We start from the raw sequence: 24,495 nt of genomic DNA, 5'->3' as shown, positions 1-24,495 counted from the left end.
TTCATACAATAGAAATAGCCCGAATGATCGCCAACCTTCGGAAAGAAAACTGAACCTTAAGAAGAAGAAGAAGAAATATTATATAGTTACATTTAACTTGGACATAGTGATCAAAATCACTGAGTTTGAAATTATCGCTAAGAATTCTATTTCACTTTTAGTTTTATTTATAGTTGTAGGGTTTTTGTAGTACTTACTTATTAATTTATATCTCTCAGCATCCCATGGAGGAGGCTCTCTGGTCACTGCATCAAACTCGTAATACAACAAACTGAAAGTTTCTTTACAGGACAGCGCGTTTCCTGAAAACAAAATAGAATATATTAATACAAAGTAAGCAAAACATACAAAAACAATGGAAATATTGAGCGTCGATAAGGATTAAGGTAAACTGCAAAACCAAGGTTTAATTCCACTAAAGCATCGACAGTTTACCCATCTAAATCACCATAATTTTGTACTCTGCGTCGAATATAACTTGAAACAAAATAAACAAATTGGTGAAAGCACCAATAAAGTGAAAGTGTAATAAACGTTATTACTCTGGGCTAATTATCAAAATACAAGGAAAAGTTATTTACCAGCAATTTTATTGATGGAATCGAATCTTATGATTGTATATATTAATAATATAGGTATGTAAAGTCCGCAGATAATGTGCTACTTTTTTATAAACAAAATGGCGCCCGAAAATCGTGTTTTTTTCAATTTTTGCTCTATAACTCCAAAAATTTTAACTTTACACCAAGAACACCCAAATAAAATTCACCGTAAATAAATTACATAGAAACGTATTTTTCCCAATTCACTTCGACGAAAATTTTCCCTGGAAAATGCGGGTTTTTCCAACAAAATCTATAATTTTCAACTAAAATTTTAGATAAGTAATTGTTTATCGTATAGTATAGTAAAGTTTATCGTACAGTATAAGGTCGATCGGATAGCTCAGTGCGACTAGCGGCTGACCCACACTTCACTTCGCATTGAGGTATGTGAGTTCAAGCCCAGCCCAGGCCATCGGAAAAACAAAAAGGCTAACGCGCCAGTATAAAATTCTAAATATGAATCTGGCGCTTAGACTGGAATATGCGGGCATCTGATCGACCTACGAGGGAGCAGTACGGCAAGGGATAAGGGCTTGCGGCTCGGTGATACTTCCCCATAGATCCCTACCGAACGGCGTTGACGCCTAAGAACGGTGTAATACATACAATTGTTTATCAATAATTAAATAACTTGGTAATATAAAAGCCCTTTTCATATAGATAATAATTCCAGAAGTCCATGGAAATTGAATACACAGTTTAGCAACAATTGAATTGTTAATTAAAAATTTATGGTCGCTATAATAACCACAATAATTACGATACATAAGAATAACTATGATTTTTGTATAAAAAGAAACTGTACCTATCTAATGTACTTTACAGAATTGAAATTGGACTATTTAAGCGGCTTCAGGAATATTTTAAAATTATAAACAATTTTTTGGCTTATAAACAATTAGAATATCTCAGGAAATATTCAATTCAATTGTGTCCTCTTTCTCCACACCAATTTTCATATCTTTAAAGTACTCATAACATATATTATTATAATAAAAACTATCGATATTACGAATGAAAATTGCCAAAAATAGAAAAATTTCAATCAAAAATTAGGTTGGAGAAAATGTAATCTCAAAGTTGAAAATCGGTATACGTTAAAAAAATGCATTTTCTCGGCTTCCCATGGAGCAATTTTCTTCATTCTTTTTTTGTTCCCAAGTAACTCGAGTAGAGCCATCTAACTAACGCATTATTAAATATCAAACTTGCTTTTGTTTTGTTATAATAGATTAATTTATTTATAAGAAAAGAAAATTACATGTTAGTAGTTATATGGCTCTACTCGAGTTACTTGGTAACAAAAAAAGAATGAAGAAAATTGCTCCATGGGAAGCCGAGAAAATGCATTTTTTTAACGTATACCGCTTTTGAACTTTGAGATTACATTTTGTCCAACCTAATTTTTGATTGTAATTTTGCTATTTTTGGCAATTTTCACTAGTAATATCGATAGTTTTTATTATATAGGCAATTTTCACTAGTAATAATATGTTATGAGTGTTTTAAAGATATGAAAATTGGTGCGGGTAAAGAGAACAAAAATATAAAGGTGACGGTTCGAAAATTATGATCCTATTGTTTATATCTTTGACGTAAATGCCGGTCAACTTTGACCAATTGTATCTCAGGAACCACTCATCAAAATTAAAAGTTTTTTTTTCTTTTAAAAGAAGCATCCTGCCGCTTTTTTTCCAATACCGTTTTCATGGTTTAATTTAATTTAATATTTCCTGAGATATCTATTTGTTTATACGCCAAAAAATTGTTTATAATTTTAAAATATTCCTGAGGCCGCTTAAATAGCTCAATTTCAATTCTGTAAAGTACGTTAGATAGGTACAGTGTCTTTTTATATAAAAATCATAGTTATTCTTATGTAGCGTAATTATTGTGGGTATTATAGCGACCGTAAATTTTTAATTAACAATTTAATTGATGCTAAACTGTTCATTCAATTTCCATCGGCTTCTGGAATTATAATCTATTCGAAAGGAGCTTTTATATTGCCAAGTTATTTAATTATTGATAAACAATTACTTATCTAAAATTTTAGTTGAAAATTAAAGATTTTGATGGAAAAACCCGCATTTTCCGGGAAAAATTTCCGTCGAAGTAAATCGGGAAAAACACGTCTCTATGCAGAATTTAATTATGGTAAACTTTTATTTTAGTATTTTTGGTGTAAATTAAAATCTTTTGAGTTATAGAGCAAAAATTGAAAAAACACGATCTTCGGGCGCCATTTTGTTTATAAAAAAATTAGCACACTATCTGCGGACTTTGCATACATATATTATTAATATAATATACAATCATAAGATTCGATTCCAGCAATAAAATTGCTGGTAAATAACTTTTACCAAAAATGGCATATTCTCCGATAATCTGACCAGACATATGTCAACGAATATAGACGCATATAATATGTGTCTAATATTCGTTGGTTATACAATAGAAAACATACTTAATAAAGACAAAATGGTAAGAGCATTATTTAAAACACAGATAAATGTTTTCGTTAATAAATATCAATTTGTACTCTATTAGATGTCCCTCTTTGATTTTATCTTAATTAAAGGAATTTTTTGAAGACATTTACACCACTTAGGCTTGTAACAAACTACCCATATCCGTCTTAATATAGAAACTATTTCCAACCTAATAAAATCTCTGAACGTCCTTTAGCCCTTTTTCATCCCATTAGGTACAATTAAGACATATGGGCAGTTGCCTGTGGACACTTCCAGTATTTGTGTCATATTGGGGCTCTTTCAGGAGCCTCCTACGATCGATATATGGGAAAACAGGAACGGTTCCCGGAAATTTTGAAAAATACAGAAGGAAAATAATTTCTAGAACGGGAAAGTTTCCGGAAGTTAGTTGTATACCAAGTAGTTGAAAAACTCTAACATCTAAGTAAAAAACTCTTAAGTAGTAGGTATAATTTAATTAAAAACCATAAAAATCCAAATGGATTACATAAATTTGTTCAGAACAAACGTTTTCTGACCTATCAGTCCATCATCAGTGAACTCTTGTACTTGCTAAATAGCTCCAAAATCGAACAGTGGTTATAAATATGTAGATTTCAATTTACATCGTTAAATTGTAAAATAGACCAGGGCATTTAGCACTAAAAACATCCGAATAAATAAATTTTTAAATACAGCACCTAGAGACTTGTAGTTTTTTGCATTATGTTCAGGATGATGTCAGGAAAAAAGTCTACTATTCAAAAATGGGTGGAAATGGATAATTGCACTGTAAAGTGTATAAAATGCATCCAAAATTGCATAAATATAAAAATAAAGTCAAAATCAGTATACTAAGGAACAACATTTCTTATTTGGGGGGTTTTGGGGTCACTGAATACGATTACGCCATCAGAATTGATCCCCGGATCATCTGGTGCCCAAGGTCACGGCAAGAGACGTCATCTTCTGTAGGTTCGATGCTTTTCGGCATTAAATCGATGCAAAAACGCTTGCACTGCAAATTTTAAATGTTTATAACTTAATTCTTGTTCTCTATTTTTTTAAGTTTTTATTTATTTACATTGAATATTAATTTGTTTTGTTGTATAATCCACGTTTACAATAATTATGTGATCTATTTGATTTAAAATGGATTCAGGATTTTTTTATACTTTGGCAACTATGTCAACTTAGACCTCTGGCGTAGATAATGACGTGCAACGGTAAGTAAATTAGACGGACTGTACATAACTTGAAAGATTTAGCAACTAAACGCCATACTGTCTGTGTGCGCATGCGCGCAGTATTATGAAATTGTACTCTCAATCGCGCCTAAAGAAGTATAACTTCAAAAACTTTTGGACAAAATGGACTTAAGAATAATAACTAGAAGTAAAAGAAGAAGTAAAAAATAGCTCGAAAATAGAATTGAATATCATTAAGCAACTAGCACTAAACAATAAGAAAGCCTTGAAGTATTTCTACTACCAGAGTACTATGTACTACATTACTACAGTATACACTGGACAATGCAATTATGTAGTACTACAAAAATGAAGCACTGTAGTATTGCAATTTGTGCAGTGTACAGTCACACTATAAAGAGGGACAGTAAAACCTCTTCTATGTCGGCACTTTGATCTCAAGTGGTAATTGCGTACTGCCGGCAGTGGCAGTACGCAACTGGCAATTCACCAGTGGTGGATGCAGGTTTTCCCTGTTAAGACCCGTACGTTTCTACGCGACTGTAGTTTATTTCTTAACCAGCAGGAGTAAACTAAAAAGACAGATTCACGCCCAAGAAAGTCACTAGAATAATAAACCAAATATATCTTCTTTTTTGGTTGATCTAGTCGGCCCTCAACGGTAATCCATAAATATTATATTAAATTAATACGTTGCTAAAAAGTTAAAAAACAACTGCTTTTTATATAAAAGCAGACTAACAGTCTAAAAATTAAAGGAATAACACAGAAACACAAAAATCGCCGATATAACTTAATTAACGTATGAAACGTCACTAGTGTCAAAATTTGATACATGTCATTAGTGTCAAAATTTTATAACAGTGGAGTAAACTTGCCTGCGGTTGGACCAATTACAAACAAGCAATACAGCGCGGTAAATTTGAATCACTCCTCTTGCTTAAAAAACAAACCATAGCAATGCAAGAGTGGTGGTCTAGCGACTGGGAACCTTGCGCAGTCGCCATGCGCGTTGGACGATTTTACTTCCAATTTTTCGGAGAGTAGTTCTACTGTCCCTCATTATACTGTGGTACAGTGTAGTAGTGTCTGAGAAGCCCTGAAGATGGGGTCATAGAAGACGTGGAAAGCTCGGCCAAGAGAATATTGGCGCGGTTCAACCCAGAAGCCTAATGAGTATAATTTTAATATTAATTCTTGTAATTATATTGATTGTCGCTTTAAGTACAAATCCGTCCCTGACCCCAAATATCAACAAAGGGGAGGGCCAAAATTTAGGGCTATCTGATTGCATGGTTTCACAGTTTCGATGTTTTTAGTATCCTACCAAATGACCATTTGTGTAAGAAAGACCATAAATATTGTCGCTTCTAGAAATGTTGAAATATGGCAAATAATAGGATTTCCTCATTTCTGTTGTTATTTAGGATCTCCGGGTTAATATACAGTCGAACCCGCTTATTAGAATACCTGTTTTAAGGAATATCCCGCGTTAAGGAATAGACAGTTAGGTCCCGAAACGTTTCTACTATCCACCAAATGTCGGTTATTAGAATATCCCGGATATAGGAATACTTTTGCTTGACACGAAGGCAATTCCAATAAGCGGGTTCGACTGTACTTGCAAGAGACGCCCGTTACATCCACTTGTTAATAAATAATTATAAAAATAGAAAAAAAAACAGAAAAATAAAATTTTGGAAAATGTGTGTGTTTTGTGTTTTATTGGCACTGGTTTTCACAACCAACTGGCCAGTCAATTTCATAATGATTTTATACACTATAACTTATCACTAACTCAGGAGAGTAATGTGTAGTGTGTGTGTGTGTTGAGTAAGTGTCTTGTTACTTTGCAAAGTCGACGTCATTGTCTTTGCAAAGAGACGCTAATTGTATCCGAACGTCTGCGGTCCCTCCGGTGAGTACCGATCCCACAAGGACAGAAGCTATTTTCATTTATTAATTTATAATAAACGAAAAATTAATTTCACCCGTGTTGAGCTGCCCCCCCCCACTTGCAATAAATCAAAAAACAAATAGCACACGGGTAAAAATTTCTGACCCTGGTAAGATTCAAGCTCACGACCATTCGGACCTTTCGATCCAAAGGTAGGCGCTCTTACCACTGAGCCACAGAGGGGGTTAATTTTGGAAAATAAATATTTATTTTAAATTGTTGTCTAACAAATTACTGGTTAAACTAATTGCATTTTTATAATATACAATCAATTTTTGTTGATTAGAACCGAAGATATTACGACTTTTATAAATTTGAAGTAATGAATTCAGTTTTTAAAATAGTAAAATCGAGGAGGCAAATCGCTTCGCTTTTAAACCCATCATCTTTATGGACGGCTCATTTTTAAATAAATCGTTTTGAAATTTTTTGGTCAAAACTTGGTCAAAATAAATATAAATACAAAAAATCAGCCGAAGAAAAAATAAAGTAAAATAGTCAATACTTTTATTATTTAAAGTGCTTATTTCTAATTATAAGACTATCAGCTTGATGAGTCATGTTTTAAAGATATTTCTACGAATTTTTCACTCTAGGATGTACCAAAAAATAGAAGAACAGCTTGGTGATACACAGTTTGGGTTACGCAATAACCTTTTGATGATGATGGTGATATTTGGCATGGAAACTAGTCCATTTGCCACAGATTTGCGCATGTTTATATAATCTTATTCTAAGTTATATTAATTATAGTATATTTACGAATTGACAAAACAGAGTATTTGTAGTGTTCATTTAAAGATGGAGTTACTACAAATAAAATCGTATCTTTGGATGGTGAAATGATTGTGAAAAGCAATAGTTTTAAGTACCTAGGATCGGTATTACAGAGAAATGGAGAAATAGATGGAGATGCATGCAGTAGAATTAGCGCTGGATGGATGAAATGGAAAGAAGCGAGTGGTGTGTTGTGTGATAGAAAAATTCCAATGAACATGAAGGGAAAATTCTATAAATCAGCCATAAGACCGGCTATGATGTACGGAACTGAATGTTGGGCAGTGAAAAAGAAAGAGGAACAACGAATGCATGTGGCGGAAATGAGAATGCTTAGATGGATGAGTGGAGTGACAAAGAAGGATAAAATTAGAAATGAGTATATTAGGGGAAGTCTAGGTGTGGCAACAATTGATGCCAAAATGAGAGAGCATAGGTTAAGATGGTTTGGTCATGTTCAACGTCGAGACGTTAATCACCCAATACGAAGAATAGCTGAAGTGCAGATTCCTGGAAGGAGTAGGAGAGGAAGACCAAAGAAGACCTGGGGGAGACGATAAAGCAGGACATGTTGGTAAAGGGGATTAACATTGATATGACCCAAGATAGAATTATGTGGAGAAATGCAATTAGGGAAGCCGACTCCGCATAGGGATAAGGCAAAGAGAATGATGATGATTACGAATTGAAACTTGACTGTTACAAATCTAAATTATATATCCGGAAGCGTATAGATAATTACATACGAGTTCAAATATTGATTTCTGATTGAGTGACAGGAGATCGGTTATGTTTACTAGAAGTTGCACATTACTTTTTACAAGGTTTTCAGAAAATTTTAAAAGGACTATTTACACCGCAGAAGCAGTAGCTATTGGGAAAGCTCTGGATTGGCTGGAGCACGAAAATATACAAGATGCAGTGATTATCTCGGACTCCAAGCGGAGTCCAAGTTCTTAGCGGACTTAATAATATTGAATTAAATCGTAAGACATGTGAGCTGATAAGTGAAATTAAACATAAAATTAGAAACAAAGATGTAACATTTATTTGGGCAAAAAATCACAGCAGGATAAAAGGTAATGAAATAGTAGACGGGCTTGCTAAGGATTCCACGCATTCTGGTATACGCAATAACCTTGGAACCAGAGGAGCACTATTTAGTATTCAGGCTTATGGTACAGAGATGCAGAGATGCGTGACTTCCGGTTTATATGCGTTTTATTGACTTTGAGAAGGCCTTTGATCAAGTAAAACGTACTGAAATGATTATCATTCTTCAGCAGGTGCTAATTAATGATAAAGACCTACTCATTATTAAAAATCTTTACTGGCATCAACGTGCACACATCAGGATTGGTCAGGACACTTCTGAAGAGCTTCAAATACGAAGGGGAGTAAGGCAGGAGTGCATTTTGACCCCACTATTATATAACATATATTCTGAGTTTGTTTTCAATGTTCAATGTGGTATCAGAATGAATGGCGACAATATTAATAATTTCAGATACGCGGATGACACGGTGTTAATTGCAAGCAAATACGAACAACTTCAACATCTGATTAATAGGATTACCACAAAGTTTGATGAATATGGACTCAAGTTAAACACCACAAAGACAAAGGTGATAGTTGTTAGTAAGACTCCAATACAACCGGTACAAGTAGTAACACCTTAGGCTAAGGCCACACAGGCGATAAATTACGGCGCCGTAAGAGCAGTAAACCTGACGAGGCATTGGTTGACTAACTCCTATTTCATCTACAATTGGAGGAGTTAGTCAACCAATGGGTTTGTCAATGGGTTAGTCAACAACGGCGTCGTAAGAGCAGTAAACCTGACGAGGCATTGTCTAACCAATTGTAGATGAAATAGGAGTTAGTCAACTAATGCCTCGTCAGGTTTACTGCTCTTACGGCGCCGTAAATTATCGCGTGTGTGGCCTTTCGCTTATGGTGAACAACTGGAGAGAACTAACAGTATCACCTACCTTGGTTGTAATCTAGATGAGAACTAAGACATGAGCAAAGAAATTAGAATACGTATAGAGAAAGCCAGAGCTGCATTCTCTCAGATGAAGAAACTCTTATGTGGAAACAATATTACTTTGAATCTCAAAAATTAGATTAGTCTGATTTTATGTGTTCTTTACTCTTTTATACGGTGTCGAAAATTGGACTTTAACGGATATACTTTTCAAGAAACTGGAAGTCTTTGAAATCTGGGTGTATCGGATAATCCTACGAATAAGTTGGGTGAATAAAGTTCGTAACGAAGTTGTTTTGCATCGGATGGGAAAAGTTACGGAAGTCGTCACAACAGTTAAAAATCGAAAACTTTAATATTTTGGCCATGTTCTGCCACACCAGGAGAGATATAATATAAGGTTACTTCAATTAATAATACAAGGTACTGAGAGAATGGTTTAACAGATCCTCTGCATCCATTTTCTGAGCTGCCGTCGACAAAATTACCATAGCCAATTTGATAGCCACCGCTCGATAATCGAACACGTTACATGAAGAAGAAGATTTCTTATTATGAGGTCGCCTACCAAGAATAAGTATGAAAATTCCATAATATGACCTTTCGAATACGTTAAAAACATGTTTATGATAAGCAAATATAACGAGCGTGTTATTGTATAGTCCAGCACTTGTTTTATTGAATGAAATATTTGAATAAGTTGCGGCGCTTAATGTGTTTACACAGATAAAACATTTTTATTTAAGTGGACGTCAAATGTCAGCTAAATATTACTGCCAGTTTGTATAATTGAACTCTCTTTACTGAAAGATTGAAAACTTTCATGGGTATGGATCGAAACGATGAAATATTAAGATATTCATTTCGTATTTTGTGTGTAGCTGTTTTTAACACTTTCCTAACCCATATAAACTGAAATATGTGGTTTTCATTTTTTTTTTCGCTAACATTGCCCTTACATTGATTACATTGAAAGCAGAAGAAGGGAAGAAGAGAAAGAGGAAAAGGGGAAGCGTAGACAAGAAGAGGAAGAGAAAGGGCAAAGGCGTTGAAAAATAGAGGTGGAAATCATAAATAGTTTATCGCAAATCCACAAAAATTTAAACTTACTATCCGTTGCAAGTTAATTCGGATAGTAAATCAAATTACTAATAAAATATAAATTAGAAGAACGATATAAAAACCGGTTTAGAAAATAAAATAGAACAGTAGATCCATTTAGAAAATAAAAGAACTGTAGAAAAGAAAACGATGTAAAATCTAATTTATAAAGCCAAACAGTTGAGTTAGAAAGAAAAATTAATACCCAAGCTTCTTTATCTAATATTGTTTCAGTACCTCAGTAAGGAATATCGAATCTGAACAAACAACTTCAATTAAAACTAGAAGAATTTTAAAACCACCCACATTCGATTATGAAACAACATGGGAAACTTATCGTTTTCAATTTGAGGCTGCAGCTAGAGCAAGTGTCTGGACTGAGAAAGAAATGGCAGCTTCCTTGATAATGTCGAAAACAGGCAGCAACCGTCTTGGTAATTTCTTCCCCAGGATGCACCCAGTTATACCTCTCTTGTTCAAGCTTTAGAGAGAAGATATGGCCAGCAACATATAAAATAGGTTTTCAAACGTGGAGAAAAGTAACAAAAACATAACGAAAGCCTGAAGAATTTAAAGTAGATATTAAAAAATTATTGGATTTGGCGTACCCTCAGAAGTTCTGATGGAGTACGTACAGTTCAACAAATGGTACTGTCAAAAATCACACAATAAAAGATGTGTTGCAAGAACTTCATAGCAGCATAGCAGGAAGACATTTTTGAGTCAAAAGAACACTAGCCAGAGTTCGAGACAGAGTTTACCGGATCAATTGAAGAAGGTTGTAAGAACTGCGATTTATATAACAGTAGAAAAGGCCCTAGACGAAGAAGCCGTGGTAAAATGGCACTATATCTTTCCGGAGAACCATTTAAACGACTTGGAGTGGATATTCTCGGTCCAATTTCGACGACAACAAGTACTCAAGGGTCGCAATGGATTATTTTTCGAAATATCTTGAAAGTCCCTTTCTAATCAAGAAGCGACTACTACAGTAGCACAAACATTCATAGCACACGTCATATCATGACATGGAGTTACTTTAGAGTTCTGATCAAGGACGAAATTTTGAATCAGAATTGTGGCAAAAATTAACAAAAAATTTGGGTATGAAGAAAACTTGCACTACGCTTCTCCATCCGCAATCAGACAGAAGGGTCGAACGACATAATAGAACTATTTTTTGTGGATAATCAAAAAGATTAGGATACTTCCTCTATTCCTGTTAGACTATAGAAGTTCCGAATATGAAGCAACCGGTTATTCTCCATCGATGGTGATTACCGGACGAGAAATGAAGCTTTCTCAAGATCTCATTTTAGGAAGATTCAGAAATATTGCCAAATCAGTCAGTTAAGTTAGATTTCTTGTTATAGATAATCGATTTTAGTAGTTCCAATGCGACACAAAATCTAGGCATGGTATAAAAAAGTTTATTTGAAGAAATTGTATTTTTTTGTTCTTCTTAATGGCTGTACAGGCTCTTTTTTGCAATATTTTATTTATTTATACAGTAATTTCCACATACTTACTAACATATTTCTCAAATTGGGCTCTGTATCGTCAGTCTTTACTCTGTGTGCCAAATAACTCAACAAAACATTCCAAATTAAAGCTGAAATCTTTGAACGCGTTTTCCATCTTGATGACACGCTGATGTAGGCTCTTAAGTTATAGTATTGTCAAAGAATATAGACCTTATAGAAGGGTACTGCCCTGTAACGTTTCAGCATAGGATTTTGTGCACCAATTGAGTTGGTGCATGTGGACTAACAATGACTACGATATTTTCAAGGGACAAATAAACGTGACCATCTGTTCCATTCAAACTCTTCTTCTATGAGAGTATATCGTCGTTATTCTACGAAAACCAGGTAAATGTCGAAATACCGAAATCGAGAAAAAACGTTTTTAAAGTTTAGTGCTTTATTTTGAATTAAGCGGACCAGTTGTGTTTGATATTCGATATGTTAGTGAAATATGCATATATCAGAAATAAATTCTATCATTAGTTTGAGCAAGTTAAGAGATCTAGCTGATTAAACCTAAATTTAAGATCGAGGTGCGATCACTTACCTGGTCTTACCTGTAAATCAAAATAAATCACACTGTACTAAAGACACTTATCACCTTTTTACTGAATATGGTAGATATACAGCAGCAGAAATATGTTGTCCGGGAAATATATATGTACGTGCGCTTAGTTGGTTTTACATGCAACAAAACTTTGATTTTATGGAAGTAAGTAGCGATATATTGTTTTATTTGAAAATAAAAAGTTGGTTAGGTGTAACTTATTTGTTTATTACACAAATTATCTGCTGAATGGTAAGTCGTATTATTTATTGGGTTTTACCTGTATCTAGAGCGTAAAAAGCTGAGAATTTTGGTATACTTAGCTCAATATTTTAAAATTTGTCATTTATCTGGTTTTCGCAGTATACCGACGATATATTCATTGGTATTGTAAACAAGTTGATGTTTGAATAAATTAATTTAAAAGAAGTGTAATAATAGGTATATTCTATCGAAAGTGTTTTTAACTTACCAGGAAAAAGACTGCAGTCCCTTATCGTGAACTTAATTTCGATATACATCCTGTTGGATACATTCCTGTCTATAAACGGTGTCCACAACCAGTTGTTGACATTGTTGTATGCCACATCGCACACAACGTAAGATCTCCAATTAATGCCTTTTTGGAAATTCGTAAAAGACTCCTCCACCCACTGAAACAAAAAACGAATAATTATTAGCTATAAAAAGCTTCTTTTGATTTTGATGGCGTTGTTTATGGCAGGTTATAAAACTTGATGTTTGTTACTAAAGTAAATACAACTTGTATTTAAGGATCTATAAAAAGAGAATATTCTCAAAGAATTCGTTGTCTTACACCATAAAAATAACTGAGCATGTGGTTATTCTGAAGGTAATTAACTGTCCACCATTTACGAATAGACAAGATTCATTGTTGTTAATATACTAGATAATTCGTTAATACAGTTAGTCTCAATTTTTTTACACACTTACATGTCCCTACTTATGACAGTTGGTCCAGCTTAAATTGATAAGAAAATCCCATGTTACAGAACAAAAACACAATTTTAAAGTTTTAATTCATCGAACAACATTTTTGGATTTCCATAATTATTATAGAAAATATCTTTAAATTAATGAAAACAATTAATTAAACAGAATAACAACAATTACACTGCACTGTCTAGTTACGGAGACTTGGGCAAAGAAGTGACCAATAAAGTACAAAAAGCAAATAGACTGGCAAGATGCCTTAATAATACTATATGGAAACCGACATTTTAGCACTGAGACGACATGAAGAATTTATAAGGCCAATGTATAACCAATAATGACATATAGTCCAGGGCGCATCTGTTTTGAGATGGACGTTGAGAGGTGACTCATATTTTTTTGCAGAAATTGCTTGGAATTAACTCATATAATAATAATTGAGTTATCCTACCACTCAAAAAGGTCCGGAACATTGTTCAAATAATCAAAATGTCAAAAAATGAAGGAAAAATTCGATTTTTTTCTTCGTTTTTTGATTATAACTTTAAAAGTATTCATTTTCTAGAAAAGTTGCACTGACATAAAAGTTGCGTAATTAAATTTCCTACAATATATGATTAGTCACCCTGGTTGCAAAATAGCAATAATTCCGAAAAACCATAAAAAAACAAGTATTCGCATTTTATGTTTTTCAACCATTTATGCTACACTTAGGACCTTCATATTTTATCCAGGAAAACTATATGATGTAGTAAAACAACACTGTAAATTTCATTAAAATAGCCTTAATAGGTTTTGCAAAATAAATTTTGCAATCCGGCTTTCGCAAAGAAAAATCATTTTTTCAAAATGTTGCAGGACTGAAAATAAAGCAGATGGCAAGTTGAAATTTTTTCACATATAGAAAAATACTGTACCTTTCATTTTCAATTTGCAAGAATAAAATCGGTTAACTACCACGGCGTCAGGAATTTTTTTATATAACATTAATTTTTGGTGCTACGCGCAGGACAGCGGTGTTCGATTCACAAAAGTTGGTTTCCACCAAAATTTCTTCCAATCTTTATCTAATATATTATTTTCTTACTCTATATTTTGTTGTATTTTAATTCCACAAAAATCAAACTAATTTGATTATTGTTTGTGAAATATTGTTTAAACAATTGCATATGTTTAAAAATAATAAACTTTTATTCTCAAGTTAAAATATATGAACAAAAAAAAGTTTTTGCTAAAAAAAGTGATATTTCAAAGGACAGAGTATGTGTTTTTATTTTGCAATAAACAAATTTATTTATTTATATCGAAATGTACTAAAAATTAAAATTTATCAATCATTATCAAGTCATTGAAATGCCCAATCAGTGCAGACGTATCCGCTGTCCTGCGCGTAGCACCAAAAATTAATGTTTATTTAAAAAAAATCCTGACGTCGTGGTAGTTAACCGATTTTCATTTTGCAAATTGCAAATGAAAGGTACAGTATTCTTCTATATGTAAAAAATGCAACTTGCTGTCTGCTTTATTTTCAGTCCTGCAACTTTTTGAAAAAATGAATTTGTTTTGCGAACGCTGGATTGCAAAATTTATTTTGCAAAATATTTTAAACCGATCTTAATGAAATTTACAGTATTGTTTTATTATGTTATAAAGTTTTTCTAGATGAAATATGAAGGTCCTAAATCTAGCATAAATGGTCGAAAAATGTAAAATGCGAATACTTGTTTTTTTATGGGATTTTCGCAATTACATAATGCTATTTTGCAATAAGTGCAGTGCAACTGCAGTGCAAGTTTTCTCGAAAATAAATACTTTTAAAGTTATAATCAAAAAACGAAGAAAAAATCGAGTTTTTCTTTCATTTTTTGATATTTTGATTATTTAAACAATGTTTCGGACCTTTTTGAGTGGGAGGATAACTCAAATATTATTATACCAGTTATTTTCAAGCAATTTCTGTAAAAAAATATGAGTCACCTCTCAACATCCAAATGTACTAATATTTTTACAGATGCGCCCTGGTCTAATATGCATCAGAAACAAGATTCGATACAGCCACAACACAAAGACTACTGGAAACGGCAGAGATGAGAGTACATACTGACAATAATTACAAGAAATACGTCGAGAGATCGAAAGAGGAGTGACGACATTAGAAGAAAATGTAACGTACAGTGTAGAAACGAATGGACGCTAAATATAAAAAAGAATGGAATAACCAAATAAGCAAAATGGGGAAGACAAGTTTGGTCAAAATAGCAGGAGATCAATCACCAATCGGTAAAAGAAGTATCGGCCCCAGAATTACTTATAAAGAGGAAGAGAAAAAAGAAGAAAACGACATTGTTATGTCCAATCAACAGCATGTTTATTATAATTAATTCTAAGTATACACTTTTGGCAGATATATCCCATTATATTAGGTAATAAATAGAAACAGCAACATTCTTAATTCTATTCTGAGACACCTCCACGTCTATCTACCTTTTAAAAACAACCAAAAACCATGAAATGACGAGCGATCTTGCACCTGACTGCATATTTATTCTCATTTCCTGCCCCCTTAGCGGCATAATATTAACGCGTTTTGTGCTTACCAATTCGAGGGTAATTTGTGACAAACACACAAGTGTTACAATTTAGAAACTTAGCAGAGAGAGATCGTGATTTCTGCACCACCTGGCCCTTTTCCCATTCACAGTGACATCTCGGTTATACGGGAAATCAAAGACGTATCCCACGGGGAATCGAATCGTATATTCATCAGCTAAAAAAGATTTTGTGTTTCAATGTTTCAATGTGTAACGTTATAAACGTCACATCTTTTCTGTTGATTTTATTCATTTGTTAACTTTGTTTTGATTTTTTGTTTTACTACTTTTCTTATAAGAATAGTTGGTGCTCAAATATTTTATCAACTAAATATTCTGTTTAATGTTTCATTTACTTTCTATCCTCAACTTTTTCCGTATTCAAACCCAATAACTAGCTTAACCTCTTTACTTTCCTTCTGTCATGTCAGTCTTCGCTTCAATTTAATGGAAGAGAATATTTTTATAATTGTCTGTTATCTATTTAAGTTGGTTTTTCAGTAAATAAGTTAATTTTCTTTCGTTAAATCTTCTTCGGGTGAACAGAGTTTTATTTTATACTTGTAGTTAGTAATTTTTCATACTTTGTTTGATAATATCTTCTATTCTTTTTGACACCGTTTTATACATACTTAGTTCTCCAATCCACGTGTCTCTTTGTCTTTATTAAACTTAGAAACAACTATTAGAATCTCTAATTTAATTTAACTAATTCTTTTAATAATAATTCTATTCATTTGATCCGTACCAATTCGCTACTTTTATTAAACGCTTTTCTTTAGTTCAATAGTTTGCGTCAAATCTTTAGGCGTTAATTTGACTGCCTTTTCTTCAATGCAAATGAATGAAAATTTGCAGACATATGCATTCGCGAGAACAATACACGAATAGTCAATAATTTTTTTTTTCTACAACCACTATTCAAAGTGCACTTTTCTGCACGGTTTTATGTTAGCAAACTTGATATTTTCTCACAGTATAAGATATTTGACATTAGTGTGCAGAAAAGTGACGTTTCTGTGCCGCAAAGTGACGTTTCTGTGCCGCAAAGTTCTTTTCTGCACAGTTGACTACCGCATTCTGAGTAACGTTATATTCTGTTTACATCCGTGGTTAAACTTTAGACAAATATATAACCTATAAGACAATTATTATATTTAACTATAGCATAGAAACTAAATTATGGATGTTACAACTGTTTTATTTTACAATTTTATTCTTATTAAACATTTTATAATTATCAAATAACCAATAAGGATTTAGCAACCTGTGCAAGAGACGTCGAATGAAGTAGGTTTTGTGTAAATCCGTGACTGCATAAATATAATGTCAATAGGGCTTTTCATTCACAGTCATTTGTTTCGAGCTTCTGTCATGTGTCACATAATATTAATATATCTACGACATACTTTATTGGTATCTACAATAATACAAACCGAAGACGTATGACGTAGATATATTAATATTATGTGACGCATGACAGAAGCTCGAAACAAATGAGAATCGATGAAAAGCCCTATAATGTGTAATAATTGTTTAAATTTAAACAAATTAAGGCAGTGCATTAATTTTTTAACTGATTTCTGTGCAATTTATTTAGGTATAAGGAATTTAAATTGATTAGTAGGTATTAATTAAATACAGTTTAAAATTTATCACATAGGTACCTATTATAATTAATCGTCGTTTGGAAATTGTGATTTTTATTTTTAGGAAAAACTGTGCTTGTAGAAAAAGTATAGTGTGAAACACGTGCAGAAAGGTAATTTCTCACTCGTTTGAATTGCGGCACTCGCTTGCGCTCGTACCGCAACTTTTCAAACTCGTGAGAAATTATACCTTTCTGCACTTGTTCCACAATATACTATTCTGCACGTGTTTCACACTATACTTTTTCTACAAGCACAGTTTTTCCTAAAAATAAAAATCACAATTTCCAAACGACGATTAATTATAATAGGTACCTATGTGATAAATTTTAAACTGTATTTAATTAATACCTACTAATCAATTTAAATTCCTTATACCTAAATAAATTGCACAGAAATCAGTTAAAAAATTAATGCACTGCCTTAATTTGTTTAAATTTAAACAATTATTACACACTATTGACATTATATTTATGCAGTCACGGATTTACACAAAACGTACTTCATTCGACGTCTCTTGCACAGGTTGCTAAATCCTTATTGGTTATTTGATAATTATAAAATGTTTAATAAGAATAACATTGTAAAATAAAACAGTTGTAACATCCATAATTTAGTTTCTATGCTATAGTTAAATATAATAATTGTCTTATAGGTTATATATTTGTCTAAAGTTTAACCACGGATGTAAACAGAATATAACGTTACTCAGAATGCGGTAGTCAACTGTGCAGAAAAGAACTTTGCGGCACAGAAACGTCACTTTGCGGCACAGAAACGTCACTTTTCTGCACACTAATGTCAAATATCTTATACTGTGAGAAAATATCAAGTTTGCTAACATAAAACCGTGCAGAAAAGTGCACTTTGAATAGTGGCTGTAGAAAAAGGTAATTTTTCTACAACCACTATTCAAAGTGCACTTTTCTGCACGGTTTTATGTTAGCAAACTTGATATTTTCTCACAGTATAAGATATTTGACATTAGTGTGCAGAAAAGTGACGTTTCTGTGCCGCAAAGTGACGTTTCTGTGCCGCAAAGTTCTTTTCTGCACAGTTGACTACCTCATTCTGAGTAACGTTATATTCTGTTTACATCCGTGGTTAAACTTTAGACAAATATATAACCTATAAGACAATTATTATATTTAACTATAGCATAGAAACTAAATTATGGATGTTACAACTGTTTTATTTTACAATGTTATTCTTATTAAACATTTTATAATTATCAAATAACCAATAAGGATTTAGCAACCTGTGCAAGAGACGTCGAATGAAGTAGGTTTTGTGTAAATCCGTGACTGCATAAATATAATGTCAATAGTGTGTAATAATTGTTTAAATTTAAACAAATTAAGGCAGTGCATTAATTTTTTAACTGATTTCTGTGCAATTTATTTAGGTATAAGGAATTTAAATTGATTGGTAGGTATTAATTAAATACAGTTTAAAATTTATCACATAGGTACCTATTATAATTAATCGTCGTTTGGAAATTGTGATTTTTATTTTTAGGAAAAACTGTGCTTGTAGAAAAAGTATAGTGTGAAACACGTGCAGAAAGGTAATTTCTCACTCGTTTGAATTGCGGCACTCGCTTGCGCTCGTACCGCAACTTTTCAAACTCGTGAGAAATTAGTACCTTTCTGCACTTGTTGCACAATATACTATTCTCGCTCGTTTAGTACCTTTCTGCACTTGTTGCACAATATACTATTATGTTTAATAATTGTTTAAATAAAAAAAAAGATTTTAATGGAAAATGCTTAAATTCTGTTGTAGAGACTATATCATTGTAGAGATTTGTAGTTTCTTCACAGCGTGCGAACAACGCACTCTCGCTAACGACCGACCCTTTTCCGAGATCTAACTAAACAACACCTTTTTGTTACCAAAATAAATGAATGTTTTACTTTTCGTTTGTTATACTTATTTTTTATTATATCAAATAATTGTTTCCGTCAACATACATACATGGAACATTACATTCCTAAATAGTTGCTAAAAACAGGCTAAAATCTGCTAAAATTTTGCCCTTGACGTACGTTCATGTAAACCAGCAGCATTTGGAATTTCTCCTGTGTGCTGTGTGTCATATCGTAAAGCTTTATTAGTAATTATAACGTTAAGACTGTGTGACAACATCCTATCGCCACTTTCGGTGGAAGTGGAAGAGCCATGATACAAATGGCTTTGCCTTATATTAAGGTGCTGATAAAGGATGAAATTTATATGTCGTGGGTGGTTGTTTCATGTTGATGGATCGGATTATTTACCTCAAATTGAGACTATTAGTAATTTTAGATTTGATAGATGCTTGTGCTATTGTTCCAGCCCTTCTTTGTCGGTTTTCTCTCACTTACAACTATTGCAAAGTAATATAATATGTTGTGTATGGATTTAAATGTATGAGAAGCTTGGGTAATGGACTGCATGATTAGTAAGTCAAATAAATTAGACTAAATATTTTTCATTTAAAGTAAAAATATGACAATTACTAATGGTCTGGGCAGAATATCGGAAATAGGCCATTTTTGGGAAAAGTTATTTACCAGCAATTTTATTGCTGGAATCAAATCTTATGATCCTATATATTATTAATATAGGTATGTAAAGTCCGCAGATAGTGTGCTACTTTTTTTATAAACAAAATGGCGCCCGAAAATCGTGTTTTTTTCTTTCAATTTTTGCTCTATAACTCCGAAGATTTTAACTTTACACCAAAAACACCCAAATAAAAATTTACCGTAATTAAATTCTACATAAAGACGTGTTTTTCCCGATTTACTTCGACGAAAAATTTCCCCGGAAAATGCAGGTTTTTTCCAACAAAATCTTTAATTTTCAACTAAAATTTTAGATAAGTAATTGTTTATCGATAATTAAATAACTTGGTCATATAAAAGCTCTTTTCATATCGATTATAATTCCAGAAGCCGATGGAAATTGAATGAAGAGTTTAGCAACAATTAAATTGTTAACTAAAAATTTACGGTCGCTATAATAACCACATTAATTATGATACATAAGAATAACTATGATTTTTGTATAAAAAGACACTGTACCTATCTAATGTACTTTACAGAATTAACATTGGACTATTTGAGCGACCTCAGGAATATTTTAAAATTATGAACAATTTTTTGGCTTATAAACAAATAGAATATCTCGGGAAATAATAAATTAAATTAAAACATGAAAACGGTATTGGAAAAAAAAAGCGGCAGGATACTTCTTTTAAAAGAAAAAACGTTTTAAAAATACAATCGGTCAAAGTTGACCGGCCTTTACGCCAAAGATGTAAACAATAGGATTATAATATTCGAAGCATCACCTTTTTATTTTTGTCCTCTTTCTCCACACCAATTTTCATATCTTTAAAATATTCATAACATATATTATTATAATAAAAACTATCGATATTACGGATGAAAATTGCCAAAAATAGCAAAATTCCAATAAAAAATTAGGTTGGAGAAAATGTAATCACAAAGTTCAAAATCGGTATACGTTAAAAAAATGCATTTTCTCGGCTTCCCATGGAGCAATTTCCTTCATTCTTTTTTTGTTCCCAAGTAACTCGAGTAGAGCCATCTAACTAACGCATTATTAAATGTCAAAAATGCTTTTGTTTTGTTATCATAAATTTATTTATTTATTATAACAAAAATTTTTAATTTGTTTAAATAAATATTGTTTAAATAATTATAAAGCTTTCAAATGAGAATATTTACGTTTTTAATGTTAATAGGCACACTTGTAGTAAGTTTATCTAAAAAAAGTACAACTGGAAAAAATATGTAGTTTTCTTTTCTTATAAATAAATTAAACTATTATAACAAAACAAAAGGAAGTTTGACATTTAATAATACGTTAGTTAGATGGCTCTAATCGAGTTACTTGGTAACAAAAAAAGAATGAAGAAAATTGCTCCATGAGAAGCCGAGAAAATGCATTTTTTTAACCCGGCACCTGCCACGTGGCTTTGCAAGGCGCCAACTGCCACGTGGGGTGCTCACAGCACCCCTTAACAATTTACTGTGATCTACTTGTTTAAAAAACAAAATAATATAAATATAATAATATAAATAAACATGTTTTATTAACTTATTAGCCACTAATATGTTATAAAAGTTGAAAAATAAAATGAAAAAGTTGTTATAAGCAAATTAGCAAGTACCAAGCCATAATAAATGAAGTCAAGTAAAATATCTAAAAAAATTAAGATTTAGTGAGTATAGAGTCTATATTAATAATTTAAATCAGTTATTTCAATAAAAATGTAAATTTGACCTGTTTATCAAAAATACAAAAAAAATTTAAAACTTAAAGTGCCAGATGATGACACCCCAATTCGACTTTAGAGCTATAAGTTCAGAATGACACTAAATAACCACTTCAAACACTAACACATATATGCTATATAATATTATAGAAAGCTACTATGACGCACAGCTCGGTTACCAAATTTGAAATACCAAATATTTGATAAAAATATGTTATGGTAGCTGGTAGCACCCCACGTGGCAGGTGCCGGGTTAACGTATACCGATTTTGAACTTTGAGATTACATTTTCACCAACCTAATTTTTTATTGGAATTTTGCTATTTTTGGCAATTTTCACTCGTAATATCGATAGTTTTTATTGTAATAATATATGTTATGAATATTTTAAAGATATGAAAATTGGTGTAGAGAAAGAGGACAAAAATAAAAAGGTGATGGTTCGAAAATTATGATCGTTTTGTTTATACATTTGGCGTAAATGCCGGTCAACTTTGACCGGTTGTATCTCAAGAACCGTTCATTACAATTAAACGTTTTTTCTTTTAAAGGAAGCGTCCTGTCGCTTTTTTTCCAATACCGTTTTCATGTTTTAATTTAATTTAATATTTCCCGAGATATTCTATTTGTTTATAAGCCAAAAAATTGTTTATAATTTTAAAATATTCCTGAGGCCGCTCAAATAGTCCAATTCTAATTCTGTAAAGTACGTTAGGTAGACACAATGTCTTTTTATACAAAAATCATAGTTATTCTTATGTATCATAATTATTGTGGTTATTATAGCGACCGTAAATTTTTAATTAACAATTTAATTGTTGCTAAACTCTTCACTCAATTTCCATCGGCTTCTGGAATTATAATCTATACGAAAAGAGCTTTTATATTACCAAGTTATTTAATTATTGATAAACAATTACTTATCTAAAATTTTATTTGAAAATTAAAGATTTTGTTGGAAAAACCCGCATTTTCCGGGGAAAATTTTCGTCGAAGTAAATCGGGAAAAACACGTCTCTATGTAGAATTTAATTACGGTGAATTTTTATTTGTGTGTTTTTGGTGTAAAGTTAAAATCTTCGGAGTTATAGAGCAAAAATTGAAAAAACACGATTTTCGGGCGCCATATTGTTTATAAAAAAAGTAGCACACTATTTGAGGAATTTGCATACCTATATTATTAATATATACAAACATAAGATCCGATTTCAGCAATAAAATTGCTGGTAAATAACTTTTCCTTGTATTTTGCTAATTAGCCCAGAGTATAACCAAAATATTAGGACTGTATGATAAGTGTGGTTCAAAATAATTGGCAGAGGTAAATACTTAAATGTTGTACAGACAATTTCTAGATCAAGTTTATTTACCACCATTACTGTTATTTCACTCAAGCATCGATGATCGTCACGTATGCAGGTTTCACAGGCGTGGTTGATTGCAGATAAAACCGGGATGTCTTGTATGACTGACTTTCGCGGTTACATGTGTACACGGCACTGTTTGCGTTTTAATACAAGTTTAAAAGGAGAAAAAGCGTTTGTTTATTATAAGAGGCGGAATCAAAGAGCTTCGTGGTACTCATCATGGTACTGCTTTTGTTCAGCTAATCTTTATTACTGAGAGAGGATACAAGAACGAAAAAAAGCGTCTTTTCTGTCCGGGAGTCGGCATTATAGAGAGCTATTCGCACGTGTGTTGTTTGCGGGTGTCAACATTCAAGAGAGATTCGCGGTATTTCACCATGTATTAATACCTAGTGGATATCTCTAACGGAGAAGAAAACACTAGACTAGGAAGGATCTATTTTTAGGTGGATGTGAGAGGTGGCATTCGGATTTTTGCGGATAAAGTTAGGTGATAACTTCTTTAATGATAATTGACTTATGCTCCTTCTCAAATATGCCCGGAACATTAATAAAAAAATAAAATATTTAAAAATTTCAAAAAATTTAGGTTTTTTTTTCTATTTTCTTTGCTTATAACTTTAAAACGATTCATTTTGGAACAAAGTCGTGTAGGAATAAAACAAAGATAATTAAATTTTCTGTCAGATACGATTGGTTAAAAATGTCTTAATTTAACACCCTTGCTGCAAAATAGCAATAAATATAAAATAAGGGGCAAAACAAGCCTGTCCTTATTCCAACGGCGGATCCAGCAACCTTGCAAGGAGGGGGCAATGAAATAAAAATTTTCTCGTCACTCGCGTACGCAGGATTCTCTTTCGGTATGGGCTGTTACTTTATTTTTCTTCGTGTACCATGTCCTTTCAGAACGTTGGTTACTATCATAGCTATTTTAATTTTAATCACTGCCACCTTAAATCAACCAGAAAGTGCTTTTTCGTCCTGGACTGCGTTTGCCTTCTATTTTCACTTGCATAATATTTTGTAGCAACCTATATTTGAAACTTCTCCTTATTACATGTCCAAAATACTCAACTTTTCTCTTCTTGATGCCTTCTATAAGCTCAGTAGTCTTTCTGAGACGTTCTAGTATTGTGGAGTTTCGAATCTTCTTCACCCAAGATACTTTTAAAATTCTTCTATAGAACCACATTTCGAAAGCCTCAAGGCGATTTAGGTAACTAGATCGATTTTATTCGCAGTCCAAGACTCGACACCATACAGTAAGACCGAGAACACGTACTTTAAAGAAAAAATTCTGTTTTATGTTTCATTCCGTTATTCAGCTGTCAACAGGACACAAAACTCACTATTTATTTTCAATCGTAATTATCTCTTTCTTAAAAAAAGGCGACACCAGGCGAAGTCTCAAGGAGGGGGCAATTGACCCCATTGACCCCCCCCTTGGATCCGCGCCTGCCT

General features: G+C 32.5%; 1 protein-coding gene across 7 annotated transcripts in view; it reads right to left on the bottom strand.

Moving 5' to 3' along the window:
* The window catches only part of LOC114324427 (ephrin type-B receptor 1-B), a 968,545-nt gene that overhangs the window by 53,739 nt on the left and 890,311 nt on the right, over positions 1-24,495 (bottom strand). For all 7 annotated transcript variants that reach the window (XM_028272269.2, XM_028272271.2, XM_028272268.2 and 4 more), the window contains 2 exons: positions 12,655-12,835; positions 198-302 (listed from right to left, as the gene is read on the bottom strand). In XM_028272269.2, coding sequence (XP_028128070.2) covers positions 198-302; positions 12,655-12,835 — 286 coding nt within the window. The remainder of the gene's footprint in view (positions 1-197; positions 303-12,654; positions 12,836-24,495) is intronic.

Source organism: Diabrotica virgifera, chromosome 3 (genome assembly GCF_917563875.1).
Source record: "Diabrotica virgifera virgifera chromosome 3, PGI_DIABVI_V3a".
Classification (NCBI taxonomy): Eukaryota; Metazoa; Arthropoda; class Insecta; order Coleoptera; family Chrysomelidae; genus Diabrotica; species Diabrotica virgifera.
Note: the sequence above shows the minus strand (reverse complement) of the source record. Positions and strands in the feature narration are given on the sequence as shown.